Source organism: Bombus pyrosoma, linkage group LG13 (assembly GCF_014825855.1).
Source record: "Bombus pyrosoma isolate SC7728 linkage group LG13, ASM1482585v1, whole genome shotgun sequence".
NCBI lineage: Eukaryota > Metazoa > Arthropoda > Insecta > Hymenoptera > Apidae > Bombus > Bombus pyrosoma.
In genome coordinates, this window is record NC_057782.1 from 5,035,549 (window position 1) to 5,054,767 (window position 19,219).

The following is a 19,219-nucleotide window of genomic DNA, read 5'->3' on the forward strand; positions in this document are numbered from 1 at the left end:
AGTCGTTAGCACGGATCCAGAACAATATTGATTACCGGTGCTGGTTTGCATTTTGTTCTTGATGACATGTATTTCAATGGCTGTGACGAATGTTCGTTTTCGATGGTGTCCGTTAGAGATGGATCGCGAGATGGAAGCTTTAACTACGAAGCAATATTGCGCGATTCCAGAAAGCTAGATTTATGACTGCGCGGCTTTGAAAAAATTTCTTTCTCGACAGGGGCGATATCGAGAATGGTACGCTCCAAATGGAACATCATGACGGATCAGAAGTTTTGGTAACATCGAACTTTTCGACACACTTCCGTGGTCTGTCAACTGACTGGACGAAATATTTCTGATCGTTTAATTTAATGTGCCGTCGCAGTACAATGCAAATTTCGTAAAGTTAGACGAGAGAGTAATGAAGTCACAAATTATATGCAAAATGACGTTAAAGCTGAGTCAACCGGAATTAGTGAGGTTCTCTTTCGCATCAACAAGATGAGTTCATTTCTCTCATTGAATGTCCTTAAAATCTTGTTTGTGCGTCTCCCACCCCCCTCTCTCTCACTCTTCCCCTCTCTACTGGTTGAAAATTAATTACTCGCTGATAGGACCTGCAAAAACTCGTACCGTCCATCTATAATCCTATCTTCGTGCGACGGTAATTTATTATCGACTGTCGCCGACAAACGGTTTTCAGGCCATATATCGCAATTATGAAAATTAGCACACGTTGCTGGCGAACGTTTTCCATTTGTCCTCGCTTAAAATCATAGTTTCGTTTCGTGTATGTTTGCCGAGGAATTTGATACGCCTTGTGACAAATAGGTGAGAAAGGAAGACAACGAAACTGTAGCGATTTCAATTCGAAGAAAATTATGGAAACACGTTGGGATCGAAAAAACATCGAGAAGGTTTCCCGTGTTCTGGTCGGATATAATAACACAAGGAACGCGAGGGAAAACGCGATACAGATGGAATGTGATATTCGCCTGGAACGTCTGGAAGATGGTGAAAGAAAAATATAACATCCCTGTCAATATTGATTTATTAGGAGAGAGGCAGAGTGTTCAGGAACTTCAACTTTGGTCGCGAATGGCCAACGTCGCCTGAATATCGTCGAACAGTTCATGATAAACGACTATTGATACCAGAGTGATCGTTCTCTTTGAAAAATTTCTAGAATAATACCTCTTGACTTGTCCGCTACTTGAATGAAACGATCGATAATATTAATCTTACGTGATACAACGTTGCTTCGAGTAAAAATACTACGCATAATATAAAATAATACACGATTAATAAATCAGAACGAACAATTTGCAATTGGTGAAGTTTTCCGAGGGATTATGTACTGCAGAGATATATCACTTGGAAAGAAACAAGTCACTGACGCGAAAACGATAAAAGAAGAACGAAAGAGAAATCGAGGCAGGAATTTCACCCGGGATACACACTGATGTCCACGTTATCGTTTCCTTAGATTGTGCAACGTGGTTTATCCCGGCCACTAGAAACCTGAACTCACACATTGACTCGCCGCATCTCGACCGGAGATGGAAGAAATCGAAGGGCACCAGGCTGTAATTTCCGGTACGTCCAGCTGAAGTTGAAAAACAAGAAAGAAGAGAGTTTACCGGGGTAACAAATTCCGGATTGTTTCGCTCTCTGTCACCCTGATTGCTCCATTATTTCTCTGGTAGTTCTGTCCTCTTTGCTATCTAAGCAGGGGATCACGCTGTCGCTACAAAACTCCATGAACTATATGATGAAACCTTATCAAAGTGTCATACCTAAACCGTATACAAACAAACGAATGCATAAAATATCTTCGAATCACAGGTGATGGTCGAAGTAGGGCGATTGGCAGTCGTGCTCGTTTCAATGCACTGAAAAATTATCGAATCCAGGTGAATCGAAATTCGTGAAAAGCATAGAAATCAGATCGTCGAAGTCAAAACCTACCAAGAGAGTACAAGAGTTATCGAACTTATATCTCCGTATCAATGTTGACTCCAAAGCCATTTGAAAGCCACTGAAGGTTGCGAAACTCGTGTCAGCAATGTCCCTCTCCTTTGTAAATAAATAAAATTCGGTAAATAAATTACATTAAAATATCTTCCTACTTTTAAAAATGCAAACTAAGCACTTTAGTTTGCAATGGATAAAAAACCGATGGGCTTCCATTGCCATTTAATTAACCGTTTCTCCGTCAACTACTATCCGAAACTATCTATCCGAAAATCATTAAAAGCTGTTTGCGAGCCAGGTCCGGCCCGCAATTAGATTTTCGCTCGGCCTCTCGTAGGAACACATCCAACCATTCGAAACCTGCAGACGGCTGATTCTGCCGTCACGTTGCACCGGACTAATTAGCGTCGTGTGACACCGCCTTTGATCCCTGTAAATTGATAATGGCACCGTATCACCCCTTGCCCGTTACCGACAGTGAATTCAATTCTACCTTTTTCGTCCGTTCCCGACCTCGTCCCCCTTCGCCACGTTGCGCCCCCGTGGTCACGGCCCTGTACTCTTTTCGACGTCAGCCCCAAAGGACCCGAGCTCATACATATACTAGCTAACAGGCCAGTTTTCTATTTTCTTCGCCCTCTGCCTTCGTTCGCAAGCCTCAGCCCCGTTTTCGCGTTCAAAGCTCGTCGACACGTCGTCTCTCTCAAAGCGATTCCCTCCAAAAGAAATCGCTTCCGGCGAATCACGCTCGATCCATCCTTTTTTTCTAGCCCCTTTCTGCTGAAATTTAATTGACCCTTGCCAGTCGATAGAACGAAGAACAAAGGAGTAACATTCGGGTCGTACATTCTATTAGTTATTACCCAGATCTGATCTATGGACTCTGGAGGATAGATTAACTGTCTTGTTAGTGATCTTCGAAATTGATTCTACGTTTCTTCGGTGGGTTATCGAGAGAAGGATTTAGGTGTTCCTCTTGAACGTTAATGACTCCATAGGGGTTAACGTAATTTATTCGCAGGTCATACACTTTGCTTCTGTTTCAAAACGTTATAGCCAACTTTATTTTGAGAAGTTTCAAAGACTTATTCAACTTCGTATCTTTATTGACTTAAGATTTCTTTGGGCTGGCAAGTTCAGCGCCCGAAACTTTATTAAAAAGGATGATGTATTTACAGTGGTTCAAAGGGAAGAGATTAGAGACTTCTTCATCGTGTTAGACTTGGATAATGGAAACGTAGGATTTACAAATTATTCTTACTTAAATTCCGTAATCAATATGAAGAAAGGTAGACATTATAGTATTAAGTCCCAGTCTGCCCTTCTCTACACACTTTCCTTTCTTTACTTCACTTTCTATTCTATATCCTTCCTTTTTCTCCTTGCTTCTGCACCCTTTGCATCCCTTTTTTCATTTCCTCTTTTCATTCCCCTCGAATCTTTCGACCTTCCATCATCTTCTACCCTTTCTCATCTCCAGTTCGAAGCGATGAACACATAATGTATATGTATAGCAGCTAATCTTCGTCCGCAAACTTTACGTATCTGTAGAAAAATTTTTGCAAAAAGATTTTACATATGTACATTTGCCACATGAACCGTGACCTTCGCAAGGTTAAATCAAACCAATGTGGAAGTTGAGGCGGAAAATAGAAGTACAAAAGCTAAGCTTGAAGTCTAATAAAACCCAACCCTGGCAACATCTGGCTCGTGCCTCCCCGAAAATAAAACAGTGACGGATGCTTCCCCCCATCTTCTGTCGGTGCATTTCATATGCGCCCGGAAACCTCGTTTCTTCTCACGCTTTCTGCTAGCGTCTCTTTCTTTTTCAACCACTTCTGACGCAGCACTGCGGGTCACTGCAAAATAAAGGGAATAAGAGGAAAAGGGGCACGAAGAAATGAATTCTTACCACATTCCTACCGAGAACACTTTCCCGACGAGTCCCTCCTTGTTATTACTTCTTTGATCTGAAGACGGTGAATCGAGCTCTGCCATCAGAAGGACACTTAAAATAAATTTATCCGGAACACCGCCACCAGCACAGCCTCGATCGGACTTGGAATCGGACTAAATGGAACTTTTTGTGCGGATCTTCCATCCGGCTGAACGAGCAGCGATCGTTTCGATTCAATTGCACCTGAAAGTGAAAATTTCTGTTTAGTAGTGCTCAAAATTCCCCATGCAACCGATCATATTATTTTTCATTCGATTCCAAGTACAATATCACGTCATCGTTCTTAATTGATCTCTTCGTCTCTACTCGATTCTATTCATAAATGAAGTTAAAGGAGAAGCAAAGCTGAACCCAGTTTGCACTCATGAACGCTACGAGCATTGTTACAGGGGCATAGCTGTTTCAGTCAACGATATTTAACTGACAGCGTTTCGCACTGCGTAAAACGCCGAATGCAGCTCTCGGGACGGTTCAACTTCCAACTTTCCATCGGGACAAAGTTCCAAGAAGGGCGTCTCTTCTCAACCGCGAAAACTTGCAACTAATTCCCTCCAGGGTGTGTCACCTATACGCAACGAGTAACAGACTGGTGTTCGTATTTTTAAATTCCTGAACTATTCAATTTCGACGATACAATCTCTTTTTCAGTGTTCTCCATTTCCTCGAATCGAATGATACCAACAAATTGTATCAAGTTGTCCATAGCGATGATTAAAACGAAAAGAGTAGTACAATGGACTTTGCACTGTCGGTCGATGCGAAGCGAAACCGTCTGTCGTTACTAGAGCGTGACTACTAGGATGTCGACAGAATTAAAAGAACAAACAGAAAGAGAGGAAGAAAGAAGAAGCAACTGGAGATACAGAGGACAAGAAAAAATGAGTGTCACGACGATGCAGCCTGCTCGTTCCTATTTTTCATTCTCTACCCTCTCGACCAGGCTACGCCAGAAGAAAAGAGAAACAAAGACGAAGGTGGCGCTCGTCGAATCACTGAAACGTCTCGCGCGTTTGTTTGATTTCATTCGGAACCAATTGATTTGTTTGCGTCCATTTCCACCCGGGCAACGTTATTTCCACCTATCGAATGTGAAACGCGAAGCGTTCCGTTGAATCGTTCGGAAAACTGAACGCGCTCGTGAGATAAATTCCGACCGTTTACGCCGAGTCTCCACGGTCTCCCCGGACGTTTCCAGGCGAGACGAACTTAACAGTCCACGATCGACGAGGTATCAGACACTGCGGTAGTCGCTTGTTTCGAAAACTTGATTTTCTAACGATGTATTTACCGTAATCGATTTGAAACGGAAATACAGCTATCGGCTGTAGACGCAAACAGAGAAGCAATGGAATATTTTAAGAAATATTTTTATCACAAAGGACGATAATAATGTATTGGGAAATTGTAATAGAACAAGTTGATTACTTTGCTTCGTAATTGAGATTGGCGGCGACCACATTAATTAACGCGATAAATTGAAGTGCGGAAAAGAGCGATAATGTCGCAAGAATTAGTTTTTTAAAACTTATCTTGAATTTACAACTTGCGAAAATGAAGTAATTTGTTCTGGTTCAACGTTAATTATGTGGACAAATGAAACGGTGTAGTTGATCTCAGTCTTCCTTCTGAGAGATTGAAAACTATCCTACGATGAATACCTATTAGGAGCATTACTATCATACTATGTACAATATGTATTATACATCAACAATGCAAATAAATAGCAATCTATAATTATGTCCCTATCTCAATAATTAACTTCTGTATTTAATAATCGTAAAAACCAAAGATCTGAAATTCGACATTTTCCATTTTGCTTTTCTCATTCTACAAATCTTCGATCTGAGAAATGCCAATTTTCTCGTGAACAACAGAACAGAATTTAGCATATTTCTTATTTACCAATTCGATGCACTACTGCGCCGCGAATAATATTAAACATGATTGCAAAACCTTCCTCAAGGGGATGAGGCACGCACCTAGAACCACACATTAGGGGTGAAAAGCAGCTCGAGGCTTTACTCCCCCATCCCTTATACTGAACGTCGCGTCGACCGGAGAACCTTTACCTATGAAGCAGATGGAAGGAAAGCTCGAAAGCAAAGCGCGAAAGCAAATCTCTACGAACGATAGATGCATTTGCAGAACGACGTAGTTGCAGCCTTCAAGGGATTAAATGGCGGCACGAACAAGCTCATGGAAATTCACACGTGGAAGCTTAATTTTCGGCAAGATGGTAGAATACACTATGGTGATTACCGTAGAATTCATATGGAATATGTGATAAGGAACTGGTAGAACTGTCAATATAGAGATTGAATAATGAAATGAAGGTATTCTAGGGGAATCGTGTACAGTGATAATGTTACACAATGTTACACAAAGTTTCCTCCAAAGCATCTTTGAATCGCTACCGTAGTATATCTACAAGAGAAAATATTTCACTCTAAGATTGATTACATAAGAATTTATTAACTGTGTAAGTAGTCAGTTTGACCATATTTTATAAAATGATATCTTTTACCTCTGTTACTAATCTAAAAGAAGGAATTTGATTGAAGGATATTCGTTGGTAATTTGTGCTGGTGAAACTTATTTCCAGTTATTTCGAAACCCAGAAGATAATTACAGAAGCAACTGTTCCAAAAATATATCAGCTCCGATCCCGAGTAGCCGCTAGATAGAAACAGAGTTGATGTAATTTGCATACGCTGAGTTATTTAAAACGTTCGGTAGTTTTTTAAAGAAAGGAGAAATATACCTGTCATTTACCCATTTAAATGGACTATTTATTAATTCAACATGTGTCCGCATAATAAACGTGTTCTCGTGAGACGGAACGATATATTTCAAAATGCAAATTGTAAAATATGTTCAAGGAAAGGACTGACAAAGGAATTATGATATGAAGCTTCATTTATATTAGCTATAAAACACTTTATTGCTTAATTATTCTCCGGCATAAATCACCATAAAAATCAAATATCGCTAAAACTATCTAACAGTAAAATTAATTGCATTGTTACAGATAGCACCACAAAAACGGTTGAAACGGTAATATATTAAATGGCATTAAAGATAAAATGCGTGATTTTTCAAATCACTTTTTGCAACCATGCCCATACGCAATTACGTTTCTTTTTTTCTTATACTAGTAAGTAAAATCGTAGGTCATTTCCTTTCCTTTTCCGTCTCTCTCTCTCTCTCTCTTTTTCTCTCTCTCTCTCTCTCTCTCTCTCTCTCTTAAGATTGAAAGGAAGGAAAGTAAATAAAAAGTAAAAATTAAGTATCGTGAAAGTATTCACTCGCAAGAGATCCACTGCACGCGTGGTTATTGACCAATTAATATTAACATTTCTTTTTCAGTCTCATAACGACGTAATAGTCGTAACTTCGCAACTTCGCAAAAACAATTCACCGTATTCCGTTCTTAATTAATAGTTGATCCCATAATGATATTGATTGTCAAGCAAGGCCTGGCATGAGGTTCCTCAGTCTTTCTTAGAAGCAACCTTTTATTATATGTACTCTTTCCTCAGCTTCGATCGTAAGATCTTTCCGCTCGCATTCTTCGGTATCTCATTTATGAACGTAACCCCTCCTGAAATTATTACAAATTTACGTTCGATTATCTTACATTATCGATCAGATAAATAAGAACAACTACAATATTAAACGAAATTTGTATCGTATAAAAACAATCAAAAACAGGTTGAACGTAAAATAATGATAGATTAATAGAATAAATAAACAAAATTCTACAATATCATTTAACTACTTAAAAAAACTTACTTTATGCAGAGGAAAATTTACATAATGTAACAGGAAAAAGATGGATATATTCATTGGTATGTTAATCGTTTTTATATACAAAACATGACATCATAGATTGCATTCTGTTTCGCGTTAAACGGAACTTGAAAAATTTTACCTCGCAGCTGTTTGCATTCTGACACTTTGCTTTTAATGAAATCTTTAATATCTTCCTCAGTCACTTTTGAGTCTTTCCTCGACACTACGAAGGCTTTTGGTACCTCACCGCACCTTTCGTCCGGCAGACCTATCACAGCTGCTTCCTCGATGTCTGGATGCGTTCTTAGTATAGCTTCCAATTCAGCTGGTGGTACCTGACGCAAAATTTTAAATCGATAAAGAAATGAGATTTGAAAGATAAGCAAATTAGCCTATTTCAGCGTTTTTTATGAAGAAATAAACGCTTAAGAATATACTATCGTACAGAAAACATACAACGCGACGTATTACTCAATACTTTGACCTTGGGAGATCGGAAGAATGAGTAAAATGCAATACGCTTTATATAACTATAAAAACAAAACTGGTCTTACGTCAATGTTTAATCGGAAAAATTTCTATGAATATTTTTATAGAATACCTATTAGTAAGAATATAAGTATATTACAATTTATAATTACTGCATTTATCGCTACATATTATAATTAATACTATGTAATTATATCGAAAAATGCAGTTATTCGATTATCAAAATTACATAGGCGACAAAGTAAATGTTCTGTAATACAACCATCTTAATATTGTTTACGAGTTCCATAAATTTTATACACAAAAATATGTTTGATAGTACATATGAATAATGATAAATGGTAGTACTCGAATTTTTCGACTCATAAAATTGAGTGAAATAAAAATTAAGTCATGTTAGCGTTACCATAGTGATATATCTTTTCTTATCTATATGAAAAATGATCGGCATATATGAGTATGGGATGAACGGAAAATAAATTTAATTGAAGCTCCTTGCGAATATCTCGGAAACTAAGGTGGAGCGGCGGTGACATGGATAGGGAAAAGTTGTCCAGAATGATGATCTCGATAACATATTTCAAACTTATTAGAATAGGATTACTAGGTAAGGAAGACTGATATATTATCTACTAATTCTATGAATGGAGGTGTCATTTACCTGAAATCCTTTAACTTTGATTAATTCCTTCATTCTATCCGCGATAAAGAAATTGGAGTCTTCGTCATAGTAAGCAATGTCCCCGGTTTTCAGCCAGCCATTCTCGACTATCATGTCGTTCGTGGCACTTTCGTTGTTTAAGTAGCCTTTCATAACGTGAGGCCCCCTGACCCATATTTCACCCACTTGGCCTTGTTCAGAAATATCTTCTTTCGTACTTGGATCGACTAATCGTACCTCGCAACCAGCAATGTTTCTTCCGACACTTCCTGGTTTCGAATCACCTATATCTACGGTAATAACTGGCGAGGTCTCCGTCAATCCATATCCTTGTTGAAAGAAATTAAGCAAATGATAAATATTTTTTAGAATTTCGACTTTGTCAAAAGAAGTTCAACTTTAATGAAGTACGAAAGATTCGGGAATAGAAATTTTAGGAATAGAGTTAAAGTCTTACCTTGACAGAGTTTCAACTTATCGGGGTTTATCTGATACTTTTGATAGAATTTTTCTACGTCCGTCTGTGATAACGGAGCAGCACCACTGATAAGGTGATGCATGTTTTCGTAAACGTGTTTCTTAATATATGTACAAGCGTTCAAGAACAGAAGTATCGGTGGGACTATGTAAAGACCTGTCACCTGTGAAATAAAGTAGTCTTGAAATCATTCCTGAAACATATCCTGCTAAATAAAAGATATATTCCAACAGAATTGTCACCTTGTGTTTCATTAAAACGCTAATAAATAGTTCCGGCGTGAACTTGGGAACAGTAATTAATTTTGCACCGCAAGCGATACGCGGTAACACCATGCCATTCAACCCGAAAATATGGAAGAAAGGTAATATTAAAGGTAATACTTCTTGGAAGTCGGCTGCAAAAATAATTAACCTCGTCAATGATGCTCGATATTAAACGAACAAATAAGTTCACGACACAAAGATGATAAGTAATAATAAACGATAATAAACGATGCTTACTCGTTGTAGTTCGCCACATTTTCTCTTCGCACGTCTGTTCCACCATTTGCATGTTACTGACTAAATTATTATGCGTCAACATCACCCCTTTTGGCAAGCCTGTTGTTCCACTGGAGAATGGCAAAATAGCCAAATCGTTTGGAGACATTTGATATCTGGTTATAGGCGGTAACGTTTTGCCACGTGCAATGAGATCCTATAAAAGTTTCGTTATCTTGAGCCAACGTTCAACTCGTACCGATTATACCAAATGGTTTCACGCCTACGAATTCGAATTCAATCAATTTATCCGAGGTGCTCGACACTATGATCAATTTTAGTTCTCACCTTAAACGGCACGGTACCATCGGGAATAGGTCCGCTACCATCCTCGATAACCACCAAGTGTCCTCCAGATGCGAGGATATCTCTCGAAGCTTGGAGTACGATCGGTGCAATTTCTGCCACTGTAATGATCGCCTTCGCGTCGGCAATCTTCAGTTGCCTCTTTATTTCATCTGTTTGGTAATAGAAAATAATTAACGATGATTTGCAGGAACAGAACAGAAGCAGAATTGCTAATGAAATTATGTTGATTAATTCTGTTTTTTTTTCATTTATCGAATAATTTAATATGCAAATATATTTTACAGCATACGCACACTTATATAAATATACTATCGCAAATGCACATCAAGTAGTTACTTTATTGCTGAATCAGTAATGAATTCAACTCACCAGACGTATAGGTAGAATTCACTGTAGTAACAATAAGATCGGCCTCTAGGATACCGATAGTACCTAAAATCGCTTCCGGATAATTGGGCGATATCAAGGCCACTACGTCGCCCTTTCTCAAACCCATATTTATCAAACTTCTTCCGATATAATTAGTCGCGTCCTTCGCTTCACTGTACGTATACTTCCTTCCGGTCACCGAGCACTCCTAATATAGTAACATCGATTGCATTAGAGTCATCGAATTAGCATAGAAAATTACTATTTGCGTCATTTTGAAATATGTAGCTATTAAAGATTATCTTAATCAGCAACTGTTGTAGCTATATTGTAACAATTAAAAATCGCTCGTTTTAACTGCATTTATATGATCATATTCGTATTACGTATTTGCATACAATGTCAGTAATCTTAAAATTTATTCGTATACAACGAACATAAGAATGTAAGCGCACTACGGACCGCTCTTTAAGCGTTACTCGTGCTTATCGTATTTAATTATTATCACCGCTCTCACAGACGACTGTTGTGACTTATAACAGTAACAAAGAAATTGTTCCCATTCTTTCACAACTGCTCTAATAAAGAGGGAAAAGAATGAAATTGTAATAATTTGTTTATAACATTACCAGCGCAATATTGTTGGCGAATTTCGTAGCATTTTTCCAGATGTATTCCTGAACGAGCATCTCGTTGGGCCTGAACTCGCCGAACGGCGACAAGAAAATCTTTTTTCCATTTTCATCCTCGATGATCTTCTGTCGCGCCTGTGTAGAAGTGTGTCTCGCGAACTGGTTTGCAACTTTCGTCCCGCTCTCCGATATCTGGCTTAGTCTTCGAGTACAACGAAAAATTTGCCTCATGCCCGTCATTATTTACAGGCAATATATTATACTAATCTTCCAATAATTTGTTAATAGTTCAATGGTAACACTTTAACGAACTGTTAGCAGTTTATAGGATCACGTCGAACGAGTACGCTCTGGAAAAGAGATAAAAACAATGACAGTTGAATCACATAAGAATGATTTTTTAACTGTGCCGGGAATAACGTGTGCCGAGTAAGGCACGCGGTTCAATGTGGGTCAACTGATTTGACGCTAAGAGGAACGAAGACGCAGAACATTGAAAACAGAAATACATACAACAACAATATAAACCGCGTAAACATCTGGATCGAAATCTTACAATTATACGAAATGATTACAAAAGTTAATGAAATTTTAATCGCAAACGGGCAACATAATTTTTCCTGGTAATCCATTTGTTTATGATTATCAAGCTTCTTCCAGGAAGTCCTTCGAGGTGTAAGATATCAACAATAATGTATAAATAATTATGCCAGTTAGTTGATTGCATCACCATACATCGATAGGACAAGTTACACTGCGACGGACAGACCGAATGTAATATCTATAAGAATATCTGTGGAATAACAAACGGGTTACGTTTATCAGTAGATTGAATTGTTTGCGTAGGATCAAAAGAATCTGAATCAATAGAACGACAAACTGCCAGTGAAGAATAAGTAGGAGATCAAAGTACAACATGGTTATCGACATTAACACACCTCGTCTAGATATTATCTTATTCTCAGCCATACGTAAATACAGCGGCTTCTTCGCATATTATTACGGTAAATGAAGGAACAGTGTACGAAATGACTTGCAATTGTCGAGTATGACTCTGCTTCATTTAACGTTGTCTTATACGATAAACTGTTAGCATCGAAGAATGCTATCGTTTATAAATTTTGTACGTCACATTATTAAACTAAAGTGAGTGCTCAATTTGTTCGTAAACAAGCTCTCGGAGAATCAAAGATGATATCATTGGTATCGTACCGTATATCGCGTCGGCTAAAACAAATTGTATGGTAAATCGATATTAATTATTTCGATCGAGAGACCATTGAACTTTCTGAAAAGTACGAATAATCCTACACTGTCTCAAGCTTCTACACCTACGCATTTGGAACGCCAGATGGTGCTTTGGCCTCGAATAACATTTTGCGTTAGCTTCCTGAGGATGAACGTTCGTTCGCTAGGCATTGGCGGCGACACAGACAAACAGAGATTTAGTTTTCGCTGTTTCGCGTTTATTATTCGTTACTAGCAATAGCAAACTTACGATATCAGGGTAAAACAGTTGTTAAGCCTCTTATAAACCCACGAAACGTTGTCTTCGCGACGAATGTAGGTACGCGATAAACATCTGTTTATGTCAAATACATTCGAAACACTTGATCGACCGTAAATAAAAATTATTTGAAACTAGCTATTGTCTAACTTTTGACCAGATCTATGATCTCGACGCAAAACTAAACGTGTTTATAATTCCCATCGATCGATCGATTTTTACTCGGCTGACCTGTTGCATAGGAAAATCCAATTTCTGATTTCATTTACTTTTATGCAAGTAAAATTGCACAAACCGGTTTTGATATAGCGAGTGTCTTTTGTTTCAATACCGATCGCGACAGATTAAGAAGGGGTCGATCCAGCATCGATAAAATACACTTGTCAAACAGAGAAAAACGTAGGAAAACGTGCAAACCTTGATGATCGTCTTGAATACACGGTGCAAATGTAAGTGCGTAGCCGTAGGACTCGAATCGTTGTTGTCGGCTTAGACGTGATATACTCGGAAAAAGTCGTATTACCGAGAACCGACGAACGACACAGAACTGGCGAAGCTTACTCAACTAACTGACTTTCACTGACAGACTACGAGTTTCTGTTGCAAACCATTTAACTTCTGCCCGCCTGTAGATACGCCATTCCCCCACCCAACACTCTAGCAGAGGAGGCGTGTACAGGGATGGTTATTCGTATGCGAAAACTATAATGACGCTTTCACGAACAACTGTATTTTCGGTACACTTTGCTCGATTGCAAGTAATTGATTCTGTCATTATGAGAATATCCGCAACACGGACGCGTGTGTTCGCTCAGAACATCGATTAATGTTCTTCCCGCTTTAGACGATGATTTAAATGCAATAAAATTTGATTGATTAGTACGAAACAGGCTTACAATTTATTGTCACGCTGATAAATAGATATCAGGTTCCTCTTATCGTTCTAGAAATTATACCCTAACTACATTCCTATGAATATTCACATTAGACTGAGAATATTTATGTTAAGACATATAAAACAGTAAAAAATCCACATCATACTCGTGGATATATAAATTACTCAGAGTGTTTATTACAATATTCATGAGACTGTATTTCTTGAACTACGTCCTTTGCGTTTACAAAAAACATTAATTTACTTTGAAACATAGAGCTTGTATATATTAGCTACAACACATGTTACACTTTGGTCAATGTTACATAATCAAAACGAACTGATCTTACCATTCGCATTATATAACCATACTCCTGTGGAATATAAAGGAGCTAAACATCGTGGTATGGCGCTGTACGAAATTGTCAAGGGAAGAATAAGAAGAAAATTCACGTCGGTATTTCCGACGGTTTGAACGATACAGAGACCAACTTGGACTTTGTATCTAAAAACGTCTCCCCTCTTGCCATCTGGTGACGAGATTCCGACCTTTTAGCGCTTTATCGTTCGTTGACAAAACGAACACCCTATAGGTGAGCCTTAGGCAAATAAGCTTGATACATTTATTTATGAATATAAGACAAAGCACTTTGATTGCTAATTTAACAGCATCTAAGCGTCGATGACCTGGTAATGTTAAGTTAATCGATGAGAATCACATTTTTTCATTGTTTCAACGTCGTCTGTATTTAACTCCAACTATTGCACCCGGCACATTGTCGAGGGGTCGATGCGTCGGCGCATCGTCATCGACGCCGACTCCAACGTTGCGTCCAGGTCCGTACGATAAGTGTCGTGAAACACGTGTCAAGAAATGTGAAGTATCATTCACAATTATATCTACCACATCTACATGTCAAATTCTTAACCGCAAGTCATTTCCCCTATAAGCACATAAACTAACGTTACAATGCACGAATACGTCATTTAAAATCAAAAGCAAATTATTCTAAAATCTTCGTTACCCCAGGCACTTACGAAGGTCTAATTACATAAAACGAATAGGCTATTCGAATATATACCTTGATAAAATATTTGACCGCGAGATAAATTCATTTGGTTAGCGGCGAGTCAACTAGTCAAACAATTAAGCGCCCCACGAGGATTCATCCCTGTTCGCAAAGGCAACGACGCCATGTCGACGTTCATCCCTATAGCTTGGCCTCGTTGCAACCCCCGTTACGTCCCCAGTTGACCGTGAACCGCGACGAGCAAGTATATTGAGAAACGGGATATTCGTGTTATTCGTCGCAACGCTAGATCATCGTCGAACACCAGGTCACTGTCGCTAAGCGAGTCTGTGCTATGAATGAAGACCCAACCTTTTCATTTCGAGGTAATTATAAAAAGAATCGGCCTAATTGTCGTGTTTGTATCGACAGACGGAATGGTCATCGTTTATCTGTCACGTCAGCAAAATTGCGTCATTACAAATCAATTTTTTCCATTTTTCGTGTCGTAGTCTTTGAGATTGTACAGTCGTGGGTGATCGGTTCCTATCGAGATAGCGTCATACTAAACAGAGAAATGATGACTAACGAGATCAGAGTGCGTGAAAATTTTTCCTTCCATGCCGTTTGTACAGCTAACAGTCGTTTCACACGATCGGATAAATATTCCATGAGAAACACGAGCGAAGACGTCACGAATATAGACTAATAGATAGTACCGTATTGGAAAAATTACGGTACTGTGGACATGCACTCGTCGAGTACTCCTTAGTAAACTTTAGTAAATCTCCGAATAAACGAACGACAATAATTTACGACAACGTTGTTCGTTCGAACGCAAGGAGAAAGGAGGAATAAGTGAAGGAATAAGTGTGTATTTTGCGTTTCGCAGGTTTTGATAGTGTTACTCTTATCCGTAATCCCCTGGCCAGGACCCAGCGTGTTTAAAATATCATGCCCCCGCGATCGGGCGTCCGTGGTGAGGAGGATAGTTCAAAAGGTAAAGAAAATTTGCGAAATGTCCATTTGTAGCAACTTTGTCGCCGTGGAAAACCCTTTAACTTTCTCGAGGTTTCAGAGATGGATGCCAATTCTGAAGAGACATCAGGTAGAGCTGCCTCTGGAGTGCCCGTTCCACGAAAGTCGAGATATTTTTCGACCACAGCAAAAGGCGAAACACCAGCACAGACCGTCACAATGGACCTGCGGTCTGTGTGGCAAATCCTTCTACGCAGAGAAACACTTGGATGCCCATTTCGACAACAGGCACAAAAGCAATGTTAACACGGTACGTTCTCCTTCTTTCGATTCGCTCGAGTAAATATAATTTGTTCGACATATAGAGTGTAGAATTGGAGATGTCACGAGTCGTTTAGAAAGCCTCGTTTCTTTCAAAATTACCATTCCGTTAGAATAATTGCCATAATTGTAATTATAAATATATACTCTTATAACGGGATAATAAAGGAGGGATATGCTTCTAGAGAAAAACATCGTGTAAACTTCATCGATTTTATGAGACACCTCCCATTTTCCACCTGGCACAGAAAATCTATCGACACTCCTTCGCAACGCACACAAATAACATCAAATACGGTAAGACCGGTTGCCAAGTGTGTCAATTATAAATGAAACTGTTTGAGGCTAGGCGGAAGATGCGGTATGCCTCGCGGATTACTGCGACATCATGAGATGCGACGTGCTTGGAAACCGTGATTTCGAAAATTCCCTGGTGGACGACGAGGCTGGCCACCACAGCACGGATATACAAGTCTGGAAAGAGAACACGAAGCAACGTCACACATCTGTGATGCCTTGTGAGTCGCGAGGCAGTTTCTCGGGGACGTATCCGGTCGAGAAAGCCTGCACTATTCCCGGTGGCGGAGCTGTCACCAACATTCAGCAATATTGTCATCGAGAGGACAGCGGGGCTTTAGAGAATCATCGTTTGCCAGGAACTGCATACCACGTCGAAATCGCTGGTCCGGATAACAGGAGTAACGCCTGCGATAACGGTGAAGAGGACGAAGACGAAGAAGACGAGGACGATGAAGAGAATCTCGTGGAAGCGGCGTTACCAGCCGTCGACAAGAAGAGGCGTAAGGGGTTGCACCTGAGGAAGCTGAAGGCCAACTGCAAGCCGGAGGAGCTGCAGAAGCTGAAGTTGCAATGCGAAGTTAGTTGACTTCGTGGGAAGATTGTAGAAAATTTTTAAAATGAAGGGTCTGATTTATCTCTTGGAAATCATCTCGATGAAACCTCGATAAGATCTAGGAATAGTCGAACGATACGAATAAGTGGACGACTTCCTTGGTTCTATAAGACAATATCTGCTCGTGAGAGAAATAGTATATCTTTCATTGCCAAATGCATTCACGAACGGCCGATTTCTCTGTCCTCTATGCAACTCGAAGATTACAGATCGGTGTTTGAGTATGTAAGATTATCGTTCTAGTAGCTGTTGTATTGTCCTTGGAAGCTTTAGTCATTACAAAACGCTTTGGCATTACTTAAGTATTGTTCCGAATAATAATCTCGTAAATATAGGTACCTTTCCCTGTAGAGCATTCGAGAGAGGACTAATCACTTCCTGGCCTCATTTGTCGTTTCATTTGTCTTAAAATGACTAATTACTATTTTAGTAGAGTCACGTAAACTTTCCAAACCCAAACGAGTATCACGAATATCATGAATATTAACGATTTTCCGTATAATCCGTAGACTAAAAGCACGGTTAATGAGGAAATTAAAAAGTGTAGTAACAAATTGTGACATAGGATGAAATAACATGCACGTATCATAAATATCGTGTTCTTTTATGTCACGAAAATATTATTATTTGAATAATGTCAACAGGTACTGATCCGCGATTGTATTGCTGGACTCTTGACGAATCTTTCGGTACGAGATTTCCAGGAAATGGAAGGTATACCGTTCGATAAATTTGATAGACGTCTTATCGACAAATCGGATTTCCAATTTTTATCATTCTCCTTCTTTCTAGGTGAGTTGAATCGCGCGATATGCTGGTACCTTAGCTGCGACAGGTATTGGGAAGATACGAAAAAGCAACAGAGGCACACACCTTGGTACCTGTTAAGCATTTTTCTGCTCGTTCTGTCTTTGTCCATTTACGCGTGCTACTACATTATTTGGGTACTGTTCAAGTACGTACGTTGAAACATATTTACACATAACAATGTCGTCCCGCGATTTATCACCGTCGCGTGTGTATAAAAACAGCGATAAGAGAATTTATCAGCACGACGACTGTCGTTACATATGCAGCCAGGCAGATTTAATTAAAGATTAAACACGATACAAATATGTCAAATGTTTACAGCAATGATAAGTCACATACTCTTTTCGTAACTATGTTTAAAATCGTTCTAGAATTCGATATTAAAAATTACACATATGTATATCTACGTGGAATTAAACTTAAGATATTAACGGACGACTTGGATAAAAATGCAAATATAACTCTTTCTTTTTATGCATGTAAATGTTTAGACGTTCGAAGATTTACATTGTTTTTACACCGAAGAACCTGATAATATAGAAAAAAATAACGTCCGAGATCAGTTTTACGATTCAAAGACACGAAGGCGTCATTAATCCCATAAATTCTGCTTAAGATGCCAGATATCAATATTCCCACCCGAAACGTATTATATATTTTTAACCAAAGATATCATTCATCTTATTCAAATACAGTATATACATTTTATTTATCCTCGTTAATTACCATGATTTATCATCGAGACATCAACCTTTCAGTACAGCGAAAGAAGACAGGTTGGATGGAACGGGAAGCTTAGACTACACGGATGGAGATCTAACGGCTACGTCCTCGTTACACGATCAGAGTGGTCCTGGCGACAATAGAACCAGTGGCAGAAGAAAAGGTGAGACAGAAGACGATGATATGCCTTCGAACGAAGAAATGCCCGTTCATTATATATACGTAACCTATCCACCCGAGCTAAAGCAGCAATTACTGGACAGGTAAATAAGATGAGAAAAGATGAAACAAGTATGGGACATTGGTATCGAAATCGTACAGTGATCTTCCTGGTTGCAGCTGCTACAATAGAACCACTCGACTATAAGAAGTCGAAGAGGTAGGAGAAGGGTGGACAAAGATTCGTTCGGAAGTACGAGAACAGCTCGCTCGGTACCACGAGTCGGTCCCACGGCAAAACACCTTCTTCCTTATTTTTTCCCCTCTCTTAATCTTCGTGTTTTGTATACCAACCGTGAGAATAAATTGCAAAACGTACACGAGAAAAGAATTTGTTGTCAATACCTCTGTTCGCGTTATTTACATTTCGCTTTACTAAACTATCAACGTATGTCAAAGCTTTATACTTAACATAAGTTCAGCATCCACTCGAAAATCTGATTTTGATTAATTTCTCTCTAAAACCGGATGAATAGTCGAGTACTAAACTCGATTGTTCAAATAGAATATTTTATCGAATAGTTCCGATAATTTGTATAATCTGTTTCTTCAAGTGCATTACACAAAGAGAACATACTCCTCTGTTTAAAAAATTCGTTGAATGATATTTTTACTGTTATCTCAGCAACGCTGCGGCGATCTGGTCGGTCGAGGAATGCAGTTTATAGTTTTATCTATA

The 19,219-nt window shown here is 39.0% G+C and overlaps 2 protein-coding genes and 1 long non-coding RNA gene across 6 annotated transcripts; 1 reads left to right on the forward strand and 2 right to left on the reverse strand.

Moving 5' to 3' along the window:
- Window positions 1-664: 664 nt before the first annotated feature.
- LOC122574426 lies at window positions 665-6,311 on the reverse strand. The gene is made up of 3 exons (XR_006319056.1): window positions 2,450-6,311; window positions 1,951-2,386; window positions 665-1,874 (listed from the first exon to the last, which is right to left on the reverse strand). It is a non-coding gene; the product is annotated as an uncharacterized LOC122574426 (long non-coding RNA).
- A 524-nt stretch (window positions 6,312-6,835) lies between these two features.
- Window positions 6,836-13,260, reverse strand: LOC122574424 (4-coumarate--CoA ligase 1-like). Its single transcript, XM_043742030.1, has 10 exons — window positions 13,110-13,260; window positions 11,183-11,535; window positions 10,554-10,761; window positions 10,164-10,333; window positions 9,837-10,032; window positions 9,576-9,730; window positions 9,313-9,496; window positions 8,856-9,184; window positions 7,845-8,040; window positions 6,836-7,514 (listed from the first exon to the last, which is right to left on the reverse strand). Exons 2-10 carry the CDS (start codon window positions 11,423-11,425, stop codon window positions 7,432-7,434), a joined length of 1,764 nt encoding a protein of 587 aa, XP_043597965.1. The 5' UTR covers window positions 11,426-11,535; window positions 13,110-13,260; the 3' UTR covers window positions 6,836-7,431.
- Window positions 13,261-13,949: 689 nt separating this feature from the next.
- LOC122574425 lies at window positions 13,950-18,868 on the forward strand. Of its 4 annotated transcripts, none has more exons than XM_043742034.1 (8): window positions 13,950-14,159; window positions 15,469-15,576; window positions 15,655-15,864; window positions 16,225-16,752; window positions 17,433-17,502; window positions 17,581-17,743; window positions 18,357-18,584; window positions 18,643-18,868. In XM_043742034.1, exons 3-8 carry the CDS (start codon window positions 15,661-15,663, stop codon window positions 18,686-18,688), a joined length of 1,239 nt encoding a protein of 412 aa, XP_043597969.1. In that variant the 5' UTR covers window positions 13,950-14,159; window positions 15,469-15,576; window positions 15,655-15,660; the 3' UTR covers window positions 18,689-18,868. The 4 variants fall into 4 exon arrangements, with proteins under 4 accessions (XP_043597969.1, XP_043597966.1, XP_043597967.1 ...); XM_043742031.1 differs by lacking the exon at window positions 13,950-14,159 and adding an exon at window positions 14,798-14,962; XM_043742032.1 differs by lacking the exon at window positions 13,950-14,159 and adding an exon at window positions 14,798-14,962 and having other exon boundaries at window positions 18,661-18,868.
- Window positions 18,869-19,219: the final 351 nt, after the last annotated feature.

Coding starts and splice junctions, on each gene's coding strand:
- LOC122574425 (XM_043742031.1), top strand. CDS start 14,936: ATGAAGACCCAACCTTTTCATTTCGAG. Junction 15,577..15,654: donor TGAGGAGGATAGTTCAAAAG/GTAAAGAAAATT, acceptor TCGAGGTTTCAG/AGATGGATGCCAATTCTGAA. Junction 18,585..18,642: donor AAGCAGCAATTACTGGACAG/GTAAATAAGATG, acceptor GAAATCGTACAG/TGATCTTCCTGGTTGCAGCT.
- LOC122574424 (XM_043742030.1), bottom strand. CDS start 11,425: ATGACGGGCATGAGGCAAATTTTTCGTTGTACTCGAAGACTAAGCCAG. Junction 10,334..10,553: donor GAATTCTACCTATACGTCTG/GTGAGTTGAATT, acceptor ATTACCAAACAG/ATGAAATAAAGAGGCAACTG. Junction 10,033..10,163: donor ATGGTACCGTGCCGTTTAAG/GTGAGAACTAAA, acceptor AAACTTTTATAG/GATCTCATTGCACGTGGCAA.